General features: G+C 42.5%; 1 protein-coding gene across 1 annotated transcript in view; it reads left to right on the top strand.

Moving 5' to 3' along the window:
* phactr3a (phosphatase and actin regulator 3a) overlaps positions 1-26332 on the top strand; it is a 36728-nt gene that overhangs the window by 5571 nt on the left and 4825 nt on the right. The window contains exons 2-7 of the mRNA XM_073471026.1: positions 16893-17057; positions 19399-19566; positions 20169-20384; positions 20895-21123; positions 21385-21635; positions 23532-23685. Coding sequence (XP_073327127.1) covers positions 16893-17057; positions 19399-19566; positions 20169-20384; positions 20895-21123; positions 21385-21635; positions 23532-23685 — 1183 coding nt within the window. The remainder of the gene's footprint in view (positions 1-16892; positions 17058-19398; positions 19567-20168; positions 20385-20894; positions 21124-21384; positions 21636-23531; positions 23686-26332) is intronic.

Raw genomic sequence — 26332 nt, 5'->3', positions numbered from 1 at the left:
TTTTGGTTTCACACTGGACACCAACAGAAGTTTCCTGTGTGAACATCCTGCGCTTGTTTAATAATCAGTACACAATATTGATCAACACATCAAGCTGAAAGTTTTCTCGTGATAAATGAGCGGTATTTTGTTTTTCTCAACACAATGAGACAAATTTACCGGCCATCATGAGAAAAGGAGCCTTGTTATCTCGAGGTGATGAAATATTTATCTCTTGATCTTGAGATATTGGCCTTGAGGTAAATAATTGCAAGCACGATCGTTCTTGGCTTCCATAATTGGATGGTCAATTTGGACTGGGGAGAAATTGTAATGGGCCTTTATTTCTATTTCATGACATTTTGAAGATGAAACAATTGATCTATTCTTTCGAGGATTAAATTAGCAGATGAATTGGTCATCAACAGACTCACTGGGTGTCGCCTTAATTCTCACAGGGAATTTGGGGGCTTTATATTTGTGCTCCGTGAGTAATGCAACCGTGGTGAACGTGCAAACTTTCATCTTCAGTACGTGTGTTGTTTTCTTTTTGAATTGTTCTCCTGCTGCCATCCAAGAAAACACTGGAACACATCAGGCCATCTGCACGAACAAAGGTATGCTGTAACTAGATGTGGTCTTCAGATGAACCACCTGCACCTCCATCAAGCCCATCCTAATTAAGTCCTTACTTCCTATTTTCAGTAGCAGAGCTGTAATTCATGGCGGAGTCACGACTCATTCGTCATGGTCAGCCTGTAGGGACTGTGAGTCAGTCAAGGCCACCTGTTAGTAGTAGCCACTGGAGAGCTATTCATTTCTGTCCTCCGTGATGCACAGAGGTCCTCGCAGAGGGCAAGGAGAAGCACTCAGCCATCTAGAGGCTGAGAGCAGCTTACTGGTTGCCTGACAAGTATCTGCTCTTACCGTCATGAAATGCTCACTGTTGTTTATTACTAATTGATGTAGTTGAGACTACGGGAAGCAAATCTTCCAAAAGGACCTGCTTTATATTTTAAAGCTGGGACTTTAAGATAGCGATGATACGGTTTAGTCAGTCCATGACTACACGCACTGACTCACTCAGGCATTTTAAAGTTTACTGTACTTAGTGTGGGTGGGCGATATGAATGAGTTATTTTATGGCTTAGAGACAGGTGACAAATTAAAGGAAAAATCTGTATAAAATGACTAAAAACATGGTGCAGAAATTTCTATACAGTGCACACAGAGTTACATATTCTGTGGCCGTCATGGTCGACAGATCTCAGCTTAGTTCACGGAGAATCTATGGCAAAAAGAATTGAAGATTATTTTTTACAGCTGGTTTGATCTTTAAGAAAATTGTTTAAACAGTCAAAATCACAACTTGGGGAGGCGTTCTTTAACCATCTGAGTGCATGAAATGCTTCACAATCAGCATGCTTCATCACCTCCACAGAAAATAAATACATTCAGTATTGACATAAAGCAGTCCGGCTCACTGATCTGCAACACTGGCCACAATGGCACACACTGCAAAATCCGACAAAGGGACTTTACTTTTAAAAAAGTCGTGAAAACGATTACCTCAAAAATACAAAGTAAAGTAGACTAATACTCTTAAGTTGTTAAAACTTTTTAGCTCGTACAACTTAAATTAAAAAGTCTGAGGTAATTGTTTTCCTGACTTTTTTAAAGTAAAGTCAACTTTTAAAATTTTTCCAAAGAATATCTTTGTAGAAATTGCACTGTAGACTTTAAGAGCTGATTTTACGTTATAAAAGCCAGGAAAGGAATAACCTCAGAATTACCAAGTAAAGTAGACTTTTTAATTTAAATTGCACGAGCTAAAAAGTTTTAACAACTTAAAATTTTTTGTCTCTTTATTAACTTTTCTTACAATTTTTTTTTAAAGTAAAATCACTTTGTCAGATTTAACAGTGTGTGAAGCAATATCTGTACTGGATGACAAATCTCTTCTTCATTGTCTCATGGAGAGGGCTGCATCAAAGTGATTTTTATTATTCATCTACATCCAGTATTTTTTTTATTCATTATGCAGTCTGTGAAATGTCAGTGAATGTCAAAAGTAAATTAGTCACCATCACAATCTCATCACAAAAGAGTCATCGAATGTCTTAATTTGTTTCGAACGAACTAAATACAAAGGATATTCAGTTTATAATGATACCACTCCTTTCTCTGTCTGTAACTGTCACATTGTGAAACCACAACCAGTGAGCAGTGAATGGCGGATAAGCTGCATCTGGACGCATTGTTGAGCTCTGCTCTCTGTGGACGCCTTCACTGTCTTTCAGTCGCCCATGAAAATGGAGCACAAAAATGACGACAACAACAAAAAACCCTACATCATGCCTGCTCCCGGGAGGGAGCGGGAGCAGATTAGGCATTTGACAGCGTTTGAGCCATGTGTTGCTGCGGCTGTTGTTTGCGTGCCTACACCTGCGCGTATGCGTGATTTTTGCCGTGTGCACCCATGTGTGGACTGATCTGCAGGGGGAACTGGCAGGTCTGTGCAGACTCGTGCAGTAGAAAAAAAATCACAGGCGGTTTATGCTAGAACGAGACAGTCAGGCAGTTGAACAGACAGCCCTGGGAGAACAGAGAATGAAGACCCGAGCAGCACTGAACACCTGTCAGAGACCCCTGCGTAAAGGCAGAATGTAATGGAGCTATTTAGCCTTTAAAGGCTGAGGTTAAATGGAGTTCAGGAAGTTGCAGGCTCAATGCTGTGGAGGGTGAGGAGCAGAGAGAGGAAACTCCTCTGGGCATCGAGGTTGTAGAACAGTGGAGACATTTTTTGGAGGAAAGGAGAAGAAAAAGAACTGGAGACTGAATTAGTGATGCAGGGAGGAGATTGAAGAAGGGAAGCAGAGCAAGAAGAGAAAGAGATGAGGAGGCGGCGGCCTCCATTGAAAGAAAGCCAAGAAGTTGTCCTTATTGCTAACTGGCCACGGTGAGATGATGGATGGTCTATAGGAGACCATTAACAAAGAGGCAGTGGCTGTGTGGGTCTGATTTGGGAAGCCACTGCATGAGCTCCTATAGCAGGCCAGTTTCTCCATGGATCCTATAGAGCCCTGAAACTAAGAATACTAAATACTTCCTCTTTTTAATCCTTTCCTGAGGCATTTTCCTGATTTAGTCTGTAGGACCACACCTTTGGCTTTGTCGCGTGCTTTTTAGATTGATTTATTCCGTCCGGGCAGCCGTTCATGAGACTCTGGTGATAGGAAGCATTTAAATTTCTTGATAAATGATCAACTTTGTATGAGGGGGGGCTGAAAAATATGCAAACAGTTGTTGCAATTATTTTGAGATTGTGATATGATATATGATTTTGGTGGGAATAGTGATCTATGCATTTCATTTTCACTGAAAAATATCTGAAAAATGATGATGAGATTTTTGATGGGGTCTGTATCAACCAAGCATCTCTGCAGCACTTCATTTGTAATGGTATGTGGTGTTTTGACAAACAATTGCAGCCCCTGTGATGTGGATTGAGAGCCATAAATATATAGAGAGCTCCTTCAAGCTGCAGGGATGGGTTATACTTATCTGGATTCATCATTACATGCAGCTAACCCTATTCATTGTTAACAAAAGTTAGCTAAAAAAAAAAGTTGGTTAAATGTCTTTTTGCTCCCACCTCTCCAAGTCAGTAACATCCATAGCAGCACTCCCAGTGTCTCTCCCTCTCTCTCACACAGAGACACTCATAAATCGATGTATTGTATCCACACACCTTTTTGTAGCTGCAGTGTCCCTCTCTCCTAACAAACCTGCCAGATTCAGTCAGAGATAGATGTACAGGGGCAGAGCGGTGTCTCGGGCCCCATCTCAGATAAACGCTCCTGTCTGGATGGGGAAACATAGGGGACAGGCGGGAAGGAGGCCCAGATTAAGGCTGGAGGGAGAAAACAAGAAGGAAGCTCATGTGCTCGAGGCAGGGGACGTATGATGAGAAAGACTTTAAACTGCCACAGAGATGAGAGAAAGTGGTGTGAACTCCACAGAGTGACTGTTAGATGGGCACTTACACTGCAGGATTATTGAGCATCTCGGCCAGGGCCTCTCAGGAGATGGTAAATTAAATACATAACCAGATCAGATAACTGTAGTAGAAGATATATCGTCGTAAAAAGGAAATGAATCGAAGCTTTTCATTGTGTTGTTGGACTGACTATGTGTGTGGAAAAGAGGAGGAACGTGAATGAAGGGTGAGAGATCATTCAATATTTCCAATATCAAACACTCACTAGTTTAATCTGCATTTTAAGATGTATTTTAATGCATCGCCCAAAGCCAAATGCCACAGCATTCAAAGCCTAAGCTAGTTTTTAACACCTGGTGAAAGATGGACCTTAAGAGAGTTTAGTAATGTGTGTTTTGTAATACAGTGAAAATGCCACAAATGGACACTTTCTTTTCCTTGTATTTTGATTAAAGCTGCTGTAAGCATTGTCGTAGTTTTAGCTAACCTCCTGTCCATTCTGCGGTTCTCGATCCCCTCCCTCTCATGTCACCACTCTTGCACGACTCCTTCCTTTTTTTCTGAGGCAGCACTCTTTGCCTCTTCTTTTCTGCAAGCGTTTTTCATTGCTTGGCCTGTTTGGTAGTATAAAGCATCACCGGTAGCTTTCCCTGCTCCATCATTGCAGGTAAACAGGAGGGTCCTGCTCTCTGTGCATTCACGAGCAGACAGGACCGCCTCTTTATGGAGTTCTCTGTCCTGATTGGATAAAGTGGGCAGGTATACCAAAAAACCGGAGGAGGAGAGACACGGGTTACTGACCAAACACTCTGTAACAGTGTTTATTTGTTTTAATAAGAAAATAACAATTACAGCAGCTTTTTACTTATAAAATGTAAGACAAGTCTATAAAATAAGGACATTTCTATTTCGTAGAGCCCATTGTAACATTTAAAAATTGCTTCTTTAGTCCAAAACCCTCAAATATTTAATTTGCACTCACACCAAGGGGAAATCAGCAGTACAGTAATCATACATTTTCTCCTTCACTGTATTTTTTTTTTTACATCTATGTCACAAAGAAGAAATGATTAATGATTTACTCAACATAAATTTAATTGGCAACTATTTAGACAAAAATGCCTTACACCTTCTCTGGTTCCAGATTTGCCACATTTCTCTGTTCTTATTTTTGTATATTGAGTTTGGTTTTTGGACGGCTGGTCAGACAAGACGAGTAATTTAGAGACAGCAGTTAATTCATATGCACTAAAAGATTAATGGATTAATCAGGAAAATGATCAGCAGAATAATTGATGCGAAAAATAGTCATTAGATGCAGCGATAGTATGATGAACTCACTATCTATTGGATATTGAGAGGGACAGTTGCAGACACAGAGAGGTTTTGAGGGTACTGTAGTGGATCATTTTCACACCAAGATTTTAGATAATCAAAAAAAAAATAATGGTAGAAATGAACTATACTTCACTGGGGTGGGGTTAGGGAGTGATTTTGGACTTGGAGTCCTCGCTGTGTAATAGCAGAGTGAGTTTCAGCACCATGGACAGCACCAGCCTTTGCATCGCAGCAGGCTGCTGGACCGAGCAGAGCCGTGTTCTGTGTGCTGATGAGTCTGTCCTGGATCACAGATGCCACCGCTCAACCGGTCCCAGTGATCTGCCGGGAAAGAAAACCCAGCATTTTTCTTTTTTTTTTCACCGATGACACATTAATGAGGAAAGCTCACTGTGCAGATCCAGGCACAAATTCCATTTAATTCAATCATCCCATACATCCATGTAAGCCAAAAGCTCCAATCCAATCCCATTAAAACTGCTGTTAGAACCGTGGCCAAGCCTGTAGAACAGAGAACTGTGGCCGTTATTGATGAGCGAGTCGCTTCTAGCAACTTCTTCATCAACACTGATTCATCATACGGCCCAAACCAGTTCCACTACCAGATAATGTCCTTTTCACCACGGCAGCCTCAGCCACTCTGGCACCAAGCGACTGCAGGCGAGCTTGTGTGGTCACACAAGTGAATGTGTTTGTGTCACTGGGCAAAATCTTTTGTAGACAGTTTTCCTGCCTGCCATCAGTCCCAGACAGCTCTCACAACAGATTCTGCTGCAGGACTGAATCTGCTTTGCTCCAGTCAGAGCAAAACAATTGTCAAAACAGCAACCTTTCCTTCTGTTGACATCATTTCAGGAAAGATATATAGGATCTAGCTTGTCATATTGACCTGGATAAACACGTAGTAAGATGGGGTGATTAAAATAATTTGGATATATTTTTAGAGGAGGGCTCCAGGGTGGGACTATTTTGATTGAGTGTGACTGAATATATTTATTGGTCGCACTGGTGCACCTAAAATTTGGCAGTTTAAAATTGAGCAATTAAAATGTATTATTGGGTGCACCTATGTGCTGGTGCAACCAGTGTAAATAGTTTGTCTGGAGCCCTGTCAAGACAATAGTCATATATAGCCATGTCATAAGACAATGATGTCTAAAAACTAAACTAATATCACAATAATGATATGGTATTGATATATTGCCCAGCCCTAACTTTTTATTGAAGAGTACTTAATTAAAGAGTTTTTATTGAGTAGGATGTATAAAAACACTGTCACATCTTAAAGTCAAGGTGGGAGCGGACACATCACATTTCCTCGCTCTGGTCTCTCAGTTAAAACCAGCAGACAGTGTGTTTGTTTGACCCCATGCCCTCAGTACTTCTTCCATGACATGCATGAAATGGCTATTGACATGGTTATTACATGGTCTAATGACAAATACAATCATGCATGCACCGTCTGGCCTGTTTAAGTATATCCATATATCCATGACAAATGAGGTTACAGGGGAGTTAGCGCACTGACACATGTCCATACTGTCTGCCGTCACAGAATGAGCTGTTGGCCGCTGTTCATCCTGGCCTGGGCGTGATCCATCTAAGGTCCAGCGCATGGGATGAACACAGCTTTTCGGACAGTAACGTGGTGCAAAATGTCATGCTATTTTTACCCGCTTGTGTTTCCCTTGAGGAGTAGCAGCTCTGCACACCACCATACACTTATGCCTCCCTGTTCTGGCTCCAGCTGCCGCTCGAGCAGCTACGTCAAGTTGTTTTTAACAGGCCCGAACCGTCCCACGCTCGCACTGCTGCACACTTGAGGGAACCCGAATATGAGTGGCATCCATGCTGTGGGATCTTGTTTGGAGATTACAGTGCTAACAGTGATGATTTGTACTGTTTCTCTGTGCACCTCCCATTGTCTTTCCTGCCTGGAGACCGTGATGTGTTCTCCTCCCCGCAGAGCGATGGGAGCCCGGTGGAGCTATGCTATCAGCTTTTTTGAGTCAAGTGTAGACACAAAAACACGTCCACAAACACTCATGCAGTGGCACACATTGTGGGTTCAGTGGATACTTATTCTCATATTCTCTCCCTCAGTTTGCTTTATATAAGTTTCAGGCACTGACCTAAATCAGTCGAAATAACAGGAACAAATTACACACCGTTGCTCACCCACCTGACTCCTGATACTGGAGTCCACAACTAGCCTCCTTCACTGGAAACACCCACGCCCCAGTGAAGACCCACAGCCAGCTCACCTGTGCATAAACTTTGAGAGTGCCGGCTGCATCCAGGAAGCCGCGTCTGCTTAAATCATTTTGAGGTAAACTGTAAAAGACTGAGGATGTTGTTCAAGGACACTTTTGAAACACTTTTGATAGACATATTGGCTGCTGCAGGATCGAAGCTTCGACCTTTATGTTGGCGGGAAAGTCTTTGTCAACACAGGCATGCCTGCCACTTTTTTGACAGCGGGGTCTCAAAGTGTAATTTTATAATTAAAGCGTCTCCGTGAAGAGGCGAATCTTTTGCAAGCAGCACTTTTGAAGATATAAAAGGAGCTGAATGAGTCAATATGAATCTCGCAGTTTGTTAGATTAATGTGATAGACTGCACACAGCCCAAGGTACGAAGGGTGAACCAAGACTTCCATTACCTGATTGGAGGGAGCTTTTTGATGGAATAGGATGAGATTTCTTGTAACGGGAACGTAGCCCAAAACTGAACTATGGATTGGAAGTCTTCCTGGACACACTCAGGGTCTTCTTCTTCTCCCTCTTCTGGTGGTTGTTGTTGGGAGAGCAGGTTGAAAGGACATTTTCTGAGGCTCGCCCCATTGTGTGGGTGACAGGAAAAGCACTTTTAGCAGGAACATTTTCAGCACACTGGGTGGATGTGATGGCTGCTGCGAGGCTTTCACAGTCGGTCGAAGATAGCCCGTCTTTTTTTGGTTGAAATGCAGAGGCGTGTCTGTGTGTAAATGTGTCATGCGTGTATGCGCTTGTGTATGCATAGGCTCTATATTTTGATCAGTTGTGTATTGTTTAAGCCTTGGTGCCAATTTTTATCATTAATCATCAATAACTGTCCAGGCTAACAACCATTTAAAAACATGTGAAGAGTGCAAAGCTTCAGCAGTCCTAAACAATTCTTGAACTTGTTTGTATTCGGATCATAATGTTAAAGAGTATTTAAAATGTAAACCCATGTTGTAAGGGGCTTTAAACAAACTGAGAAAACTAAATGATCATTAATTAACTTTATTATAAGAGTCTTTCAACATTTGAGATTTGAAGTTTTAGCATCCTGTAGGTTAAATAAAGATGGCAGCGTTCCCACACCTTAAAAATCCAATTCAAGGACTTTTCAGACACAGAAATTCAAGCACCCAACACGGCATATCAAGGTTAATTACTGTTACAGCACTGAGAACTTCATAATGAGAACTAGCAGGCTTTAGAGAAGCTCACAGACAACAATTAAAAAAGAGAGAGCAGCTTGACTGTGTGAACACTTCTCAGTTGTGCTGCTGTGTAACAGTGAAACATGCTGCAGGAGACACACAGACAGTGGAACGTGACCTCTTTACCAACATTTAGTAATAAAAATGTTTCTATTTCAAGGACCTGTGGAAACCATGAGATGATTTTTGTATTTTTGTATTTTATGCAATGAAAAATCGCACTGATGTCAGAGTTGTGAGTTGTGTTATTTGCACCAAACGTCCCATTTCACGTTCACATTACAAGTTTTTGACCTGCTGCCATATGAGGAGGTGGAAGGAATGATGGTGGAGTTACAGGCATTAGGACGGCCAAGCCAGTGATCGCCGTTCCAGACTGTGTTTCAACATTTGTAAGCATGACACCACAGTAGACCATGGGACAATTTACAGCCATGTTGTGACGACAAAAAACTTAAATTGTGGCCCCCAGTTGGAAAAAAACACTTCCTGTTAAAAGTTTGAAGACTCGAAGTCGAACCCATTAACCCTGATGACATCACTAGGGGTATTTTTTTCAGAATTGAAAAAGCATCTCTACAGTCATAGAAAACACTACACAGTACACAGTCTGAGTAGAACTACTGTACTTCCATGACACTAAACTAAATCATTGCCCCATTAATATTAAAGACTGTTTTGTTTAAGAATATAACATTGCGTAACACTGTCATACAACTTTTAAGCAATCACCATCAAAGTCGAATCAGTTTGTACTCGTCCCAACATCAATCTGTCCATCAACCCTCATGAAAATCAAACCTGCCGGGTGAAAACAGAGCAGCAGCCTCTCATCACAAAGTGAGAATGAACCAGATTCTTGCTTCTCTTTGTTGATGCCGCAGCAAAGGCTTACACACGATGCCACCCACTAGTCCTCATTCTCAACACCAACATATGGCAACAAACAAGGGCCTCAGGCATTTCCTATTGGTTGCTGGCCTCACTGACATCATTTCACTTCTGTTGATGCCAGTAGCCCACACACTGGAGTTTCACACTTAGACTGTAATCACTTTGATGATCTGGAGGCCTGACCTTTGCATACTCATGTTGCCTTTCACCCGACATACAGGAATTAGTTTCATTCGCAAACAAGCCACAGTACACAACATACATGCGAGGATGAGTCATCTTTACACGTGGACAGTCAGTTATTCTCCTTTAATGTTGGTAATTTAGTTCCCAGGAGAATGCTGTACTCTGGATTGGGCTTTCATTTGAGAGACGACTATTCTTCGCCTTCCTAATGAAGAACATTGTGTTATGAAAAATGGAAATGACAAATCGAAAAACAAGGACATGACCTTGGTGTCCTCACTGGTAGTTATGGCCCTCTGCTTGATGAATTTACGGTTGCAGAATTGTTCAAAAAGCTTTTTATAATAAAGCTGTCCCGGAGAGAAGAAAGATCTTTCTCTCATTAGTGATTTTATTATTTATGCTTTGTTGAAACACAGTTCAAAAGGATGAATATTGGTGATTGGACATGCAAATCTGTACTTAGGGTAATTTTTTTCAACAAGGTTGAGAGGAGTGACAAAATAAATCTCATAGAGAAAGAAGTCTTTATGATTCAAAGCTTGCAGGGATTATCGATGTGAGTGTTGGATGGACTTTTCTCTTTTTGGAGCCTGAATAGAGTAATTTTGTGAAGGTGTTCATTATTCTTTCTACTGCTCCTCTAACAAATCACTCTATACTTGACCGCCACCATTCTTGATCTTTCTTTTCTCATTCATTCTCTTCTCATTTTGCGTTTCTTCAGCTCCTTCTGCTCCTCACTCTCTCCCTGCGAGTCATTAGCTGTGTGCCCTGACTGTGGCCGGGCCCCCGAGGCAGCGGGGCTACAGACAGATGGCAGCACAGTTGTAAAGCCAGGGGGGTAAAGTGAGGAGGTTAGCTGGCGTGGCAGCGGGTAAGGAGGTGGTCCATTCAAGGGCACATTGTCAGTTGCCTTGGTGGAAGGAGCAGGGTGGCTGGAGCGAGGAGCCGAGGCCCTGTGAGGCCTGCAGAGATGATGGGAGTCAAGGGTCAGTCTGATGTGATTTGTTTTATTGTCGGAAAAGTTAGACAGTGATATATACATATTTTTTGCTATTAGCCACAGGTTTGTTTGCAGCCGATAAGGAATCTACAGCCATGCTAACAAAATGCTAACACTAGCATGCTCACAACAAGCAAGGAACAAGGAACAGCGGCAAGCTTTGCAGCCAATTTGACATAGTGGCCAAATCGTGTGATTACGACAACACGTGATGCACACTGGCTCCATTAGTTTCCGCTGTGAATGAAGCGGCTCTCAAACTATGGATACTTTCTTCTGATAGTGAAAGGAGCCATTTTGAGCGTCACAACCCCCTCAAAATGACTCCTTTCAGAATTTGAGCCATTCTGTCCAATAACATTTGGAAAGTCTGCAAGAGTTAGCAATGTTAGCCGCACATCTGGTGTCACGTATTTTTTTTCTTTCATAATAGAAAGACTTTTAACTGACCACGTTTGCAGTTTGAGGCGTCCAACAGTTTTGTAGAAGTCTTTGTGACGCTGTACTCCCTTATTGGATCCATGGCTCACAATAACAATACTAGCATGCTAATGTTCAGATGGGTATAATGTGTACTTTCCATTTTCTGCATCTTTGTACTTTTTAATTCATTTTGGAGGTAAATATTTTAACCCCTAATCCTCACCTACATTTATTTAATAACTTCAGTTACTCGTCACTTTGCAGATTGCATGCTGCTTCAGAGGCAAAGCAGAACGTTTTAAATTCAATTATTTTATCGGCAATCAGATTAAATAAAACACTAATTTAGATAATCAAAAGAATGTCAGATATTGGCTCCAATAATCAGCCAAGCAGGTAATTGGTCAATCGATAGTATACAGTATATAAGTACATACATTTAAATGTATATATATAATGCAGGATATCTCTACTTTTACTCAAGTGCGACTTTTTGGTACCTTTTACAACACTGAAAATGATCAGGATTCATCCTTGGGGAACCATGAATGTCTGGTAAGCCATCTGTTAGATGTTGAGATATTTCAGTCTGGACAAACATGGTAGACCGGACATTCTTAGAGCCACTAGAATGGCTGCAAAATAAAACGTTTAAAGGGGCTCTATTTAACAATTTGTTGCACTTTACATGCATAAATTGCTTTTTTATTGTCCCTATGTTAGCGATGATGAGCGTATGATCATAACTAAATGAGAAATGAGAGCTTCCCTGTCTCTCTGGGTTACCTATACAAGCCTGTGGACAATTTCCTTTAGTTGTTGAATGCTGCTGGACAGTGGATTTCTTTGTGAAGTACTCGTGTCGGATTTTCTGCGACAGTCCAAAGGATGCGACTTTATACACGTTCTCGATTGCCTCGTCTCAGAGCCTCTCTCTGCTCAGCTAACAGAGAGCAACGGAAGCTAACGTTAGTTTAGAAAAGGAGTCTACTAACATAAATAGACAACCGGCTTCCAGCACAACACAGAAGCTCTGGAGAGCCCCTTTAAAGTATCAGGCAAATTTCTTCAAATTGTCTGCCTCAGCTAACCAAATGAAAATAGAACTGTAGACTGTACTCGTTTTAAGTTATGTTGTACTGTAACTCAAAGGACAAATAGTATTTCCTGCACCACTTGACAGCCCTCCAAAGCCTTTTCAACTTTGCTATTCCAGAAATCTGAGGGCTGATTGTGTTTGTGCTTGTAAGAAGAGTCGCAGTAATTGACACATTTGTGTCCCACTAGATTAATCCTCAGTCGCTGTTTTGTTCTGTCTTTTAATACTAAAGAATAAGAGACAGTTTTAAAAACACAAACCCACTCATTAGATCGGCATGTCAGGTGATTCAGCAAAGCAAGGCTTCCCCTCGTACAAGCTCACTGCTGAAACTATGCTGCTGATACTATACTACTTCTCAGTGTGAATCCCTTTCATTGTGAAATCTGAAAAGGTCAGAAACAGATTCAGCTGTATTTGTTGCTCACTCACAGTCTTTGTCAGTGTCGCAACAGGGAGATTGGGTGTGTGGCACTTCATCATTGATAAAGTTGCCTTTCAATGTTGGACTTCCTGTGTTTGAGTACAGCACATATCTGTTTGTTAGCTCACCTTAGGCACAGGGAAGGGGGATGTGCTCAGTGTGTGTGCATGTGGGGAGAGATCTTATGCTCCTGAATGTGCTGACAAGCTGGTTAAGTGGGGTGTGGTCCCTGGTGGCACACTAACACTCTCTGTTGGAGCTTTCTTGCCAAGTCACATTATCATATTGCCCACTTTATTCCACTCTTAAATCATTTCTGAGTTCGCTCTGCACTACTTCAGCATTCAAAGTTTATGTTTGCCAGCATTCCTGAGGTATTTTAGTGAATTATATGGTGTTTTCTGTTTGGAGTTTAATCTTTTATCTTGTGTAAAGCCGTGACGCCACCGCCTGATTGGAATAACAGTGTGCAGACTTGTGTTGGAGAGGACTATGGGCGGACAGCAAACAGACTATTGGTCCACTGCATCAGCATGACACATGGATTTAATAAATCCTATTTAGCATTGGCATATTAATTAGAACCGCACATCATCCCCACATGGTGCATGTAGTCCATTCATGCTTATCTGGCACACACGTCCATACATCCTCATCCGGGCGGATAAATGAAATCTCCATGTGCATGCATGTGTTTTCACCTAATTCCTGTGCTTTGCCCAGACTCCTGTCATTTTCGCTCAACAACCACCCCTTCTATGAAAAATGAAGAGTTACTTGATATGCATTATAAATAGCCGCTCCGTGATTGGATGAGCCCACATTCTCCTGCAAGCTCTTCCGTATAGCAACAGCCCCCTCCCATCTCTCCTTCTCGCCTCCTCTCCCTGGAATCCCCCTTCTCTCCTCCTCCTCCTCCCCCCACCATCTCCTTCCCTCTTTCAAAAATGCAGACAGATCTCGTTCCTCCATGTGGCTTCACCCCCCTACCCACAATGCACTGGGCGCTGCCACTGGCTTTAGATGTGGCAGGCAGTGTCTGTGTATAGGGGGCTCCTCTGCTCTCCTCCTCTCCTCTAAGCTACAGACTGGCTCGCTCCTCCCGCTGGCTCCCACTGCTGCGGCAGCATCTGGATGTGGTCGCCATGGCAACAGCAGCGGGCCTGACCCCACCTCCTCCTCCTCCTCTCCCCCCTTCTCTCTTCTCTCTCTCTCTCCACACACACAAACACAACGCCTCTCCCCCCTCCTACCCCCCCCTTCCTCCTTCTCTTAAGCTTTTTTTTTTTTTTTCTCTGCGCGACTGGGTGCGCTTCCTTCGAGCTTGACCTGGATTCTGCGTGCGGCGCCACGTCTGCCACGCTGCATGTGTGACAGAAGTGATGATGACACGGTGAGACGGGTGTGCATGGTCAACTGACCTGTTTCCCGGAACTTTTACGGTCAAACGCTAAACTGGAAATTACCTCCTTTCATCTATTCTCCTTTACTTCTGCCTCTTTTTTTCTGTCTTGCAAGTAGTTTTCTTTTTCCACTTGTCTGCTTGATTCTCCCCTGCCTCTCACCACTACAATTTATTCTATTTTCTTTCCTCCTCTCTTCCTCTTTCTCCTTTTCTCTCTTGGTTCTCTTTTCTTTGTTTCTCACTCCCTTTTCCTTTCCACCTTTCCCTTTCTTTCCTCTCCTTGTTCCTCCTATTCTCTCCTTGTTTCCTCTCCTCTTCTCTCCTCTCATCCACCCATCACTCCCATCACTACCTACTCCCCTCCCATGTGCTTCAGGGAAGAAGCAAGGAGCTGCAAGAATAGAAAAAAAAAATGAAAAGGAGTCAGCTGTATACTCCCTCCTCCATCACTGTACTCCATATCACACCCTGAGCCACTCTGCACCCCCCGCCGCCCTCCTCCTCCTCTCCCCAACCTCCCCCATCACAAATCCTCGCCTCCTCCTTAGCTGAATATTTGAACAAAGATATCAGCCTCCCGAAGGCAGATATGGCTGCGTTTTTTTTTTGTCACATTGACGTATGTAGCTGTTGAATACATGGCAATCGCTGTACATTTCCTCTTTCTTGGCTCTCTTTGTGACCGCATGCGGGCAGCCCGGCAGCGATGTGCGCACATGGATCTGCAGACCCACACTTTGGCTGATATGAGTCACAGCCATCATTCATTGAAATACAAGTTTACATTTGGAGAGAGAGGAAAAGGATCTCAGTGCAGGGATAGTTGCACAGTAGATGGGGACGGCTCATTCATTAATATAGATGAATTGGTAACACTTCATTTCACAGGTCTGGATATTTCATGGCAAGTAGGTGGTAATTACCAAGCATTTGAAATTTCTTTGAAACTGGCCCTACATTACCACAATAATTATATTTATAATGTCATATTTTTTATGAATAACATTCTTCTATTTTCTAACAAGCAATTAATGAATAGTTGTTAATGATACATTTCCTGGAGACTTGCAACTGGTTTGTACCTACTGACCTGACAGAAACTAGTTGGAAATGAGTTGCAACAACTCACTTCAGTTCAGTGTCCTGCTGAGGGGACGTACAGGAACTAGCTGGAAGTTAAGCTGGCGTGATCAGCAGAAGTGAAGCCTGTTAGAAGTTTCCTAGAAATGTGTTAAAGGTGCATTTGAATTCATACACCCAGTACATAGGGGCAGTATATCACCAGAGTAACTGCTAACTGTATTCTGTTTATACTTCCTTGACTATAGCTACTGTTAGCTTGTTAGCTCAGTTAGCAGTGCAGCTAGCTGGATGGTGTGTTTGGTGTTTACAGTGCTAGCACCGGAGCTTTGGACTGCTGGGAGGAGGAGGTTTTAGGATCTGCTGCTAGCTGGTTAGCATGCTAGCATGTATCAGTTGGTGATTATAATAACATGATGCTAGAGAAAAGTTGCTCCATAAACTGAAACAAAATCTGTTGAATCTTTTAGCATACCTCCGCCAGGGCCAAAGAGGCTAAAGATACGAGCCACCGAAATAGGCCTGATTTTTTTCCATCAAGATTCATGCATTATTCCCTGACAAGTTAATGAAAATGTTGAAAACGCCCTATCTCCTGATGTAAAAGAAAGTGAGAAATGTTCCTTGATCTGTCTTGTTATCCAGACCCGCACCAAAAGTTTAACGGGGGAGAAAGTAGTTTTTGTGTAATCCATGTGGAAACATAACTTCCTCTGCAGAGGTAATCAGCTCACTAACTCACTTCATGATGTCTAAAGCATGTTTGGTTATGGCCTTCTGTGTGTCTTTAAGTTGATGTGTATTTTCATTAGCCTATTTAATGTGAACCCAGGGAGGGTCTTTCTCAATCATAAGAAACATGGAAGACATGAACACATAACACATTTTTGGGATGCAATGGGAAAAACACACTGCATGCTGTCCATGTTTAGTGCCTGTTCTTTGACACTATGGAACATCTTGCAGAGATATGTGCGCCTGTGTGAAAACACTGATCACTTGGAGGACACGGACAGAGGACATAAACATGTAGCAGAGTACATTAGAAAAAAAGACGGCCGACACAATAAAACAATCAGCCCTGTTTTTCCAGGCAGCAGAGTCTGATGCTGTTTCTGGGAAAGCAGCGAGGCTGGCACACCTGTTGGTCTCGGGGGAAATGCTTCTTTTGTAGTCTTATGAGTCTCTCTGTGTCTGTGTGCTCTTATGTTCCCTCCAAATTTGGAGAGCGAGAGTTATTTATTTTGATGTGTGACGCGTATCTTGGTGGGAGGGGATTCGTGGGGAAATAACAGCCGTGAGGGAGTGTGCCTTCATCAGATTAGTCTGTCTAATTCAATCTGTTCACAGCACTTGGAGTCCATCATGGTTTATTCAGTAAGGTGGGCATACTAATTGTGCTCTGGTTTCTCTCTCTCCCTCTCTCTCTGTCTCCTCTCACCTACTTCTTGGTGATTATCCCTCCACCCTAAACCCTTCACACTCGTTGCCCTCTTTTTCCCTGCTTCACACCCTCACCCAATTTCATCCCCCTGTAACAACTCCCAACCCTCCTCTGGGCTTCTTTCCTATCTCCACTGTCACTGCAGTAGAGTTGGTGGACCAGCAGAGGGTGCTGCGAACCGGCTGCCTGGTGAGCGGGGTCCACACTCCACCCATCCGACGCAACAGCAAGCTGGCCACCTTGGGGCGCATCTTCAAGCCGTGGAAGTGGAGGAAAAAGAAAAACGAGAAGCTCAAGCAGAGTTCCACAGGTACGACGCCGGATGTAGAAGTAGATTTCCAGGTTCACATCCACAAACAGATGCACGAACAAGTTTGGGTGAAGTCATCCTCCAACTGTTTGAATTTATAATGATGCTAGAGAAGACTTTTATACATTTTTTGCTTTGTTGAAACCACTGAGATGAGCAGCGCAGCATTTGCTAGGAAGAGACAATCAAACGGTGCTCGCTGGCTTCGCACTGACTCATATTTTTGATTCGGTGTTGTTTGATTTTTACACTTACTGCTGTTCTGAATGTATTCCCAGATCAAAGAATTGTCCAACCATCTGAATGAAAAAACTGCTCAGAGACAAAAGATTCTGCTCTGTTTCCTATCCAGGGAATGAGAAATGACTTATGTCCTAGCACTCAGTGAGAATGTGAACGTTATTCTGCTCAAAAAACTCAAATCCAGAATGCAACATCAGCAGAGACGAATATAAATGATGAATGCTTTAAGTTTGGTTCATGTTGTACAAAATGAACAAACAGATTTTAAAACACATTTTATTGTGTTTATATTTTTTCATCCAGATGGTTAAACGACTCTTTGAGGAATTCTGGAAACACCTTCAGAACAGCGGTACGCTTTGTTAAACGACCTACTGGGGATTTTCAAACATCTCCTGGTGTTTATTTCTCAGAAAAACTTGGATGCTTAGCTCTGCAGCTCAAATGTAATGGTAACACATGAGAGACACATAGCAACAACAATGGAACGTTTGTTTCTATAATTCGGTGAGCTTTTGATAAATAGAAACAAAAGGATTAAAAGAAACATAGAATATTACTTTAAAAGAGGATTAAAAGATATACGTTTTATAAAAAGCACAAAGCACATACAGCAGAATAAAACAAAAATATATGGAAGTAGCCAGGACTGTGTGTTTTTAGAGCACCAGACAGAGAACCCACAAATGGAGCTTAGTCAGAAACCTTAGACGTCACTTCCCTGTCGGGAGTGACCAGTGGTCTACTTCCAGAATCTAAGATCTTCTGGCAGTTTGTTGCAGCTAAATGTTTCTTTACCAGGTTTGGTTTTGATTCTGGGTTGTACCACCTGACCTGAGTCTGTTGGTCTAAGAGCCTTCAAGCATATCAGAGATGTATTTTGGGCCTGAACCATTCAGGGACTAAAAACTAGTAGCAGCACTTTCCTGCAAGATGAGGAACAAAAACTGTAAAACAAAACTCAAATTATTCCAGTTTGCTCCCAACCATTAATTTGGAAGTCTGAATTGTGTAAAATGATAACGCAACAATAATCAATTCCGCTGAAACAGTACACAGTGACCTTGTGGGCCTGCTTTTAAAAGCAGGCATAGCAGGCATCTGCAGTATGTCAAGCTTTATATTTGCTGAACACAAGGCTAAATGTGATGCTCTGGCTGTCATGGAGAGCGTTATTGAATCAAGGTGACATAAAGAGGGAATGTCACTTAGGGAAATGTTGACAGTCGGTCACATCAGAGGTCTGTTGACAGTGTTTCAGTGTGTCCCTCCAGCAGGTGCTCTAACTCTGCTCCCAATAGACACATTTACACTCAACATACCTGGAAATTTAGCGTATTAAAATTTAGGGCAGGGAGTACTTTTCAACAATCTTAAAGGTTCTTTCAGCCTTTTGTTGTCTGTGTTTCCTCCACAGTCTAAAGACTACAATGGCCCTGAAGTGCAAATCACAACTTCAAATGAAAAAACACTGCGAGAAAAACACGGTTGTGTTTTTTGATTTGTAGTTGTTGCAGTAGTGTTTTGTTATTTGCAGTTGTTTTTTGTGTTTTCTAGTAGTGTTTTTCTATATGCGGTGGTGATTTGCCCTTTAAGGCCACCATTAAACAACCGCAAAAAGCAATTTGTCCGCTAACATATGAAAAATGGCTGTTTCAAACAAATTGTTTTCACACGTGACAATAACAATGATATAAATAAAATGACAATAATATAATAACTATATAATAATAACCTGTTGTATGCTTTCTTCTGTAAGTCTGTGTTGATGTGTCAAAGCATAATGAACAAAAAACAAACTTGTGGAAGCAGACTAAAAACGGTGGCTGTAACAAATGCTGCGAGTACCCGACCAATCATAAATGTTCAGTGCTGCAAGCCCCATCCCCAAGGTTCATGAACTTTTGGAAAGCAGGGGACTTTTTGGGGGGTGAATAATGTCCCTTGAACTTAATTAAGACCCTGGTCCCTGCAGTGGAAATGGACTGATTTCCTCCAAAAGTCCCAGCCTGCAGTGAATTGAGGTTTAGTTTTGTTTATCCACAACACAGAAATCACCACAGCTGCACATCATTCTCCACTTCTGATCCTTTCCCAGATGTAGCATTATCCAGCAGTCTTCTATGCCACGACCCGAACTCCCCCACCCAGGGCTGCTGCTCAGATGGCACAGTCCTGCTCGGAGGATTCGGGGGACCTTTGCACCCAAACCTCACAGTCAGCAGTGTGGAATACCTTGGTCCTGAGGAGGAGCATCCCCCTCCAGGTGGGTCAATCCTTCGCTGTACTGTCCAGTCAACTAATCAATGGACATGATAGAGCTGCAGAAGCAACAGGCGAGGGAAAAATGGATTTGTATAGTGGGTGGGTGTCTTTTCCGCAGCTTCATAGAAGATCAATATGAGAGTGTGAGATTGCTGTGATCAATTTGATGAAATACTTGAAACAATCTAATAGAGAGGGAGGGATTGTTTTTTATGCTGCTTTCTTTGACCAAGAAAACCTGCTGTTGAGTAATTATTTGAATTAATTGTGTATTTTTTATGATATTCACAAAGTTATGAAGCAGACGAAACTGACACACTTGTGTTTGAATCGAACCTCCACAAATGAACCATTAGAGGGCAGCAAAGACAATTCAATGACATTGTTTGCCGCCTGCCACTCTCTGTCTCTGTGAGAGGTCTACAATATGTATGTTTTAGTTTAAGCAGGCAATGTTTTCATCAGTCATGCCAGTTATAACCAGGCTGTGATGTATAGTAATTGCTTCATAACCGCCTGATTTGCCTTATAAGCTGTTTCCACCAGCTGCCTTTAAATGCGACGTAACTTTTTTCAAACAAATTGATCTCTTTTTTTCTGCAGTAGCTGCCCCTCTCCAGGACTGTGAACGGGTGGAGGAGAACATACAACTACCGGATGAGGATGGTGGCGAGGAGTTGCACCCTGCCGGGGATTTACCTGAGGGGCTGCAGGACCTGGGAGAGCAGATGGAAGACAGACCAGAAGAGGAGATTCCTCCAGGAACTTCTCCACCACAAGTACCTCCGAAACTTTTGCCCCAGCTGAGTGGTGGAGATGGTGAGTGTCTCGTATGTCACATACAGCGAAAGTGCTTCACAGGGCGGCTGTATGAAACCTGTTTCTGCTCAGTTTGAACTACAGATGGGTTGAAAATGAAGAAAATCTGAACAGAAAGAGATAACAAACGCAGATGTTTCCATACAGAGTAGAAGAGCTTGTTCGCCACCCTGTGACTTATATATTAAATATTATTTTTATTAGTATTAAAACTGATACAGCAATCCCCATGTCATCAGAATTGTACTGTCACTGCTACTTTGAATTGTAAACTTACACACTATAGACTAGTTTAGTCGAGTGGTTCCAATCCTGGAGGTCAGTAAGATAAATCTGAGGGGTCATGAGATGATTAATGTAAGTACAAATGTAAATGCGTTTCCCAAACTTCAGCTCAGTATCCTGAGATAAACTACAGCCTGCACGAAATGATGAGGTTAAGAAAATGAAAAAAGAGAGAAATTCTGTTAATTCACCTCCATTTCTCATCTTTTCATCCCTCCCTTTCAGATTCAGGCCCTGTGTCACTCCCCACTCACCTGCCCAACTCCTACCTCCCCAAGGAGCCTCCACCCAGGGCCACAGAAAGCCTGTCTTCAATGACCCTGCCGCTGCGAGGGTCCCTGGCCAACTCCTCAGGGTCCCCACATCTAGGCAATATGATGCACCCTCCCATGCCCCCTAGCTGCATCATGGAGGAACTGCAGAGAGCCTTCGCTTCCAAGAACAGACAGGAGAGGTGAGTCCTCAGGTTGACCTCGTACATCTGTTTGTGTAAGCGTCCTGACTCAGACATACTGGGACTGTGAGAAACAAATATGTTGCTTTGTTTGTTGTCGTGCTGGTGTTAAAGCTAATGCTGGCTTTAATGGAAGGATTAACCCTTTTAATAGGATATGTTGATGATATATATGTTGCTTTGTGGAATGAAAATCTTCTGTATTTAAATTCCAGATGTTGCTGCTATAAACGTTAATTTGTCTCCCCTGTGTTCCCTCAGTGTCCACGAAGGGTGTGAGCAGGGCTCACCCCCGCGGCTCTGGTGTTCGGACGGACGGCTCTCTCGCTCCTGCAGCTCCGAGAACCAACACACATCATCTTTGGGGGGCGGCTGTGTGGGAGGCGGAGGCTCCGACTGGCCCAAGAAGGAGGCGGAGGAGAATAAGGAGAACGTGCGGCTGGACCAGTGCTTCTCCAACACCTCAGGCCTCCCCACTGACTTGGAAGGCTGGAACGACTCTGTCATCTCTGGTGGGTTGAAGTGTGATTTACAGTACGGCCTGTAAACATTTTGACATTCACACATTTTTTTTTTATTGTTTGGACCTCTACTTTACACATTGGATTTAAAAAACAATGACTACAAGGTTAAGGTGTCTCAGAGACCAACCTTTGCTCCCAACCTGTATACTACCAGGCCTTTAATTTGTTGTCATGTCATTTAATAAATGTTTGGGATGAGCACAATTTAAAGCTGCACTAATTAATGTTTTCATATTAACAATGGGTCAAATGAATGTGTAATATAAAAGGAGTTGCTTAAAGTGACAAACCCACAGAGAATTATCACTCGTTTTCACAGTTCTCTCTAGCTCTCCTGAGCATTTTAGTGTCTTTCAGCTCATTGTTTTGGACTTTAGGTCCACAACATTGTTTTGGCTCACTCTTACTGTTTCCATCAGTGTCTTTCCAACCACAGCAGGCAGAAGTTTCCCTAAAAAGCTCAGATAAATCTGCTGTATGTTACGTGCTCAGCATCAAACAACAGACAGACAAAGATAGTAACTACTGGTAAACACTGTGGAGCATTCAGCTGCTAAAGAGCTATGTAGGAGTTGGTAGAGACCAAAACAGAGCCAAAATATATGGTCCTGAACACAACTCCAGCTGAATGCTGATGTTGCTCTGTAGTTGCTGGGTGTGTAAATAGATAACTGACACAAACAAATTCACCATAACAACTTAAAGAAAGCATTATATATATATCACACTGTTGCTTCCAGACCATCAATAAAACTGACCAATTATGTTTTTACAGTGTCAAATACGTACATAGGAGAAGTTCTTTTTTCAAAAACGTTTTTATCGTTGTGAAAGGGTGTATTTTAACCCAAAGTGGTCAGTATTTGTGTGGCCTAAACCCAACCAAACATTGACAGGAAACTCAAAAGGGACAGAAAAAAATACGTTAAGCATAAAAATAACAAGTGAACAGTTGAAAAAAATTCAAAACGATCAATTAATGCAATTTTAATACAGTCATACTATCTGAAGAAATAATAGTTGCAAAACTCTATTTGAGCCCCTTTACATTGGGGGCCCTATGCCAAATGTTGTTTAGAGGCCCCAACTTTGTCTGTGCATGTGGTGTACTTAAATAGGCATCTGAAATTTACCCTGGCAATTTAAACCTAGAGAAAATTACAATATATGGGAAACCTTGGGGCTCCCCTATATCAAGAAACTCCTGAAAACTTACAGGCTTTACAGAATCTGCATCATAACAAATGCCAAATATGCATAAATGAAACATTTGTTAAAATGTTTATATCTAATATGAGGAAATTTTTCAAGGAAAAAAACAAACAAACTGATATGTAAATATCCCTCTACCTTCCAGAAAGCCAGTAAATAAAATTAGTCCAGATCATCACTCCAGTACGCTGTTTGGGGGCCCCCTGGTGGCTTCAGGAGCCCGATGCAACTGCATAGTCTGCATCTAGCAACAATCGGCCTCTGCCTCAAGGTCCTCATTAAATCAGTAAATATTCAGCTTGACACGGTTGACACAGTGAACCTGTGGCTCTGGGTTTTTGGAGCTGTACTGTCGTTTGCACAGTTGTTAAAAACAATCTCAAACACCCTTAAAGTGGAGAGTTGGCACTTTAACCTTATAGTCATTGTTTCATTCAGAGCAAAAACAACAGAATGTCTGTCCAAACACTTCCAAACTGCAGTGGGAGTAACGATGAGTTGGTGTGGATGTTTGGTGGAGGTTGAGTGGTCATTGGCATTTGGTATGAGGGATAAGAAGGCTTAATTCATATACTGTAGGGTTTTGCATATAGTTAAGAGTTGAGAGTCTACAATGCATGATAGCAAGTTAGAGTTCCCTTTGTGTTGATGTGTGTTAATGCGTGGTTGCAGGCACACTTCCTCGCAGGCTAAGGAAGGAGTTGCTGGCTGTCAAACTACGAAACAGGCCCAGCAAGCAGGAGCTGGAGGACAGGAATATCTTCCCAGCAAGGAGCGACCAGGAGCGCCAGGAAATCCGCCAGCAGATTGAGATGAAACTTGCCAAGTAAGACATGAAATATTCTTTACATTTCTACATTTGTGTTTGGAGTATTAGAGATGAATACACCTTTTGTTTGTTTAACGCCTGTTTGCAAAATGTATTCTGTGCTTGCTGAAGTATCTTTCTCGCTGTAATCCCTTAATATTATCATGGTGCAATGATGCAAACCGCTGACAGGTCTGGGCGGGGTTTTTTGCATGGTAACCCTACAGTATATGCTTATTGCCTCTGTTACATAACACCACACAGTAGGAGGTGAGATAAAAAATCAGATCCGCGCGGATCATCTAATTGTTTTGCACAGACTTGATTTATGTTGTGTAACCTGCCACTGCTGAGGGGAGAGTGTTTGGGTGTAATGCTTTTTACTCACGGCCAATCCTCGCGCTGGTAAGTCTCTTTATTATATTGCAGCGTGGCAACTGTTCTAAAAAAACTAAAACCGAGAAGATGAGAAGTGGGGAAGTGGTATATCTATTCAAACCAAATGGAATAAAGTCCCGGTAATCCTTTGGCACAAGAATCACACTAGTGTTAAGTAAATTCCTGGATGCTTTCAAAAGAACAAACACACAGTTCTCACAGTTTTCTGGAGTGCAGCATGTACAGACAGACGCTGCTTCTCCTGCCAGGACATTAATAGAACGACTTGCTTTTCTAACACAACCGAGAAACGTAACGTCCAAAGACCGACAGCAGCAGTCTCGTGTGTGAATGTGTCACAAGACCCAAGTTCTTTAACACCAGCGTATCAAACTGGGGGAACGCCACATAGTTACATAACCAGCTGTGCAATAACACACAGGAGAGCACAGAGTGCCACCCACACTTTCTAGAGAACAAGACCTATCGTCTGTCTGTGAGACGGCTAAGAATACTGCCTCCCTGATCTATTCCTGGTATTAACTGGAAGGACACATCTTATTGTTATTTGAGGAAAAAAACAGTGTTCACAATGTTCAACAGCTTATGTAAAGGTGAGGTGAGGATGGAGCACCACTGTTGGCTTGCATAATACTGAGCGAGCAGGGTGTGTGTCTTAAAAGACAAAGAGGGTGCACCTGTAGCACAGCAGTGAGAGAAGTTGCTTGTTATATAAAGGCAAACTGAGGGTTCAACAGATTTACTCTGTAATTTATAGTTGTTTAAATGTCTCTACAAGGACGGAATAAATTAATGATCTCGGGGGGATTGACAAGGATTCTTAGGGCAGCTTTATTTGAGTGCTTCATGCTGGAAAGAAACCTAAAATGATTCCTCTGTGCCAGGATTTTAGAGGCTTCACATAAAGCCAGCAGTTCAAGTTTGTTGCTCGCATTAAATAAGTTATTTAAATATTATTCCTTCACCTACAGTGTCAAGCATATGCAAGAAAATGCATTTTCATCCTATGGTTCAGTATATGAATACATTGAAGGCATACTGCACCATTTTGGAAGGAAATCCTGGCTAAATATAGCTCAGTTGGTGAAGAGGAGGAGAAAAAAAGCTCATTTCCACCGGGAATTCATACTGAATGACAAAACAATCCATCACACACTCCTCCTCTGGATTTCTCCGGGTGACTCCCACCACAGATTCAATCAGCTCTTTTTTTTTTTATTTCACCATCCCACCCGCAGCTCCAATGAAAACCTACTGCTACATTTGCTGCCGATCAAGCAGAAAACAGCACCTGGGCTTATGGTAGATAATGACACCTTGTCTGTCCAGTGTGTCAGTGACTGATGACCTTTCTATCTTTAGAGACTCCCCGCCTGGCACTGGTGCTGCAGCCGCACTCCGCTGTTTCTAATATTAGCCGCTGACACTGTTCAATAATGCATCTCCCCCCTGCGCTCCCTCCTCTCCACAGATGTGTAGTTGGGGAGTTATATCAGCAGAAATAATAGGGGGGAGGAGCAGGTGGGGGGGCTGCTACTGTACTTGAAAAAGGAAGAATGCTGGGAATGGCCATTTTTGTCTCCTTGCACAGTTGGCAGCTGATATAAAGCCTGACTGAAAGCCTCTGCCACCCACTCACTGTTTTTTTTTTTTTTTTACTCCTTTGTTTGGATTTTTCATTCCTCCCTTGGCTGGCATGGTTAGACTTTCTATTCTAACTCACGTTATTACAGAACATCCTGGGTAGCAAATGGAAACCCCATATGACAGCAGGCGTTTCTGCGTCATCGTGTTATACCGGGGGATACCTTTGAAACCCTTATTGCAGCAATTAAACACGGATGTAGTGAGTGGAGGTGAGAAAGAGCTGCCGTGAGTCAATGTGTGTTATGATATTCTCGGTTGTCCCAAATCAGTGGTGGAAAAAGCACTCAGGATCCTTTACTAAGTACTTATACCACACTGTGAAACTAGTCCACTGAGTTAGAAACAGTAACTTTATTTAAAGCAACACTATGTAACTTTCTGCAGAAAGATAGGAGATTGTTGAGTCTCTTTCCATCCATCCATCATCTGTAACACTTATCCTTTGCAGTGTCGCGGAGGGATGGGCATCCATCCAAGCTAACATTGGGCAAGTGGTGGGGTATGCTCGTCAAATACCAAGTTGGGTCTTCGGCGTCGGACCTGAACTGTTATCCCAAAGCGTTGGCATTTGACAATGAGAATGCGACTCAACCATCGAGTATCTTTCTCCAGAATGACT

This window comes from Pagrus major, chromosome 7 (assembly GCF_040436345.1).
Source record: "Pagrus major chromosome 7, Pma_NU_1.0".
Taxonomy (NCBI): domain Eukaryota; kingdom Metazoa; phylum Chordata; class Actinopteri; order Spariformes; family Sparidae; genus Pagrus; species Pagrus major.
This window is presented reverse-complemented; position numbering and strand designations above follow the sequence as displayed.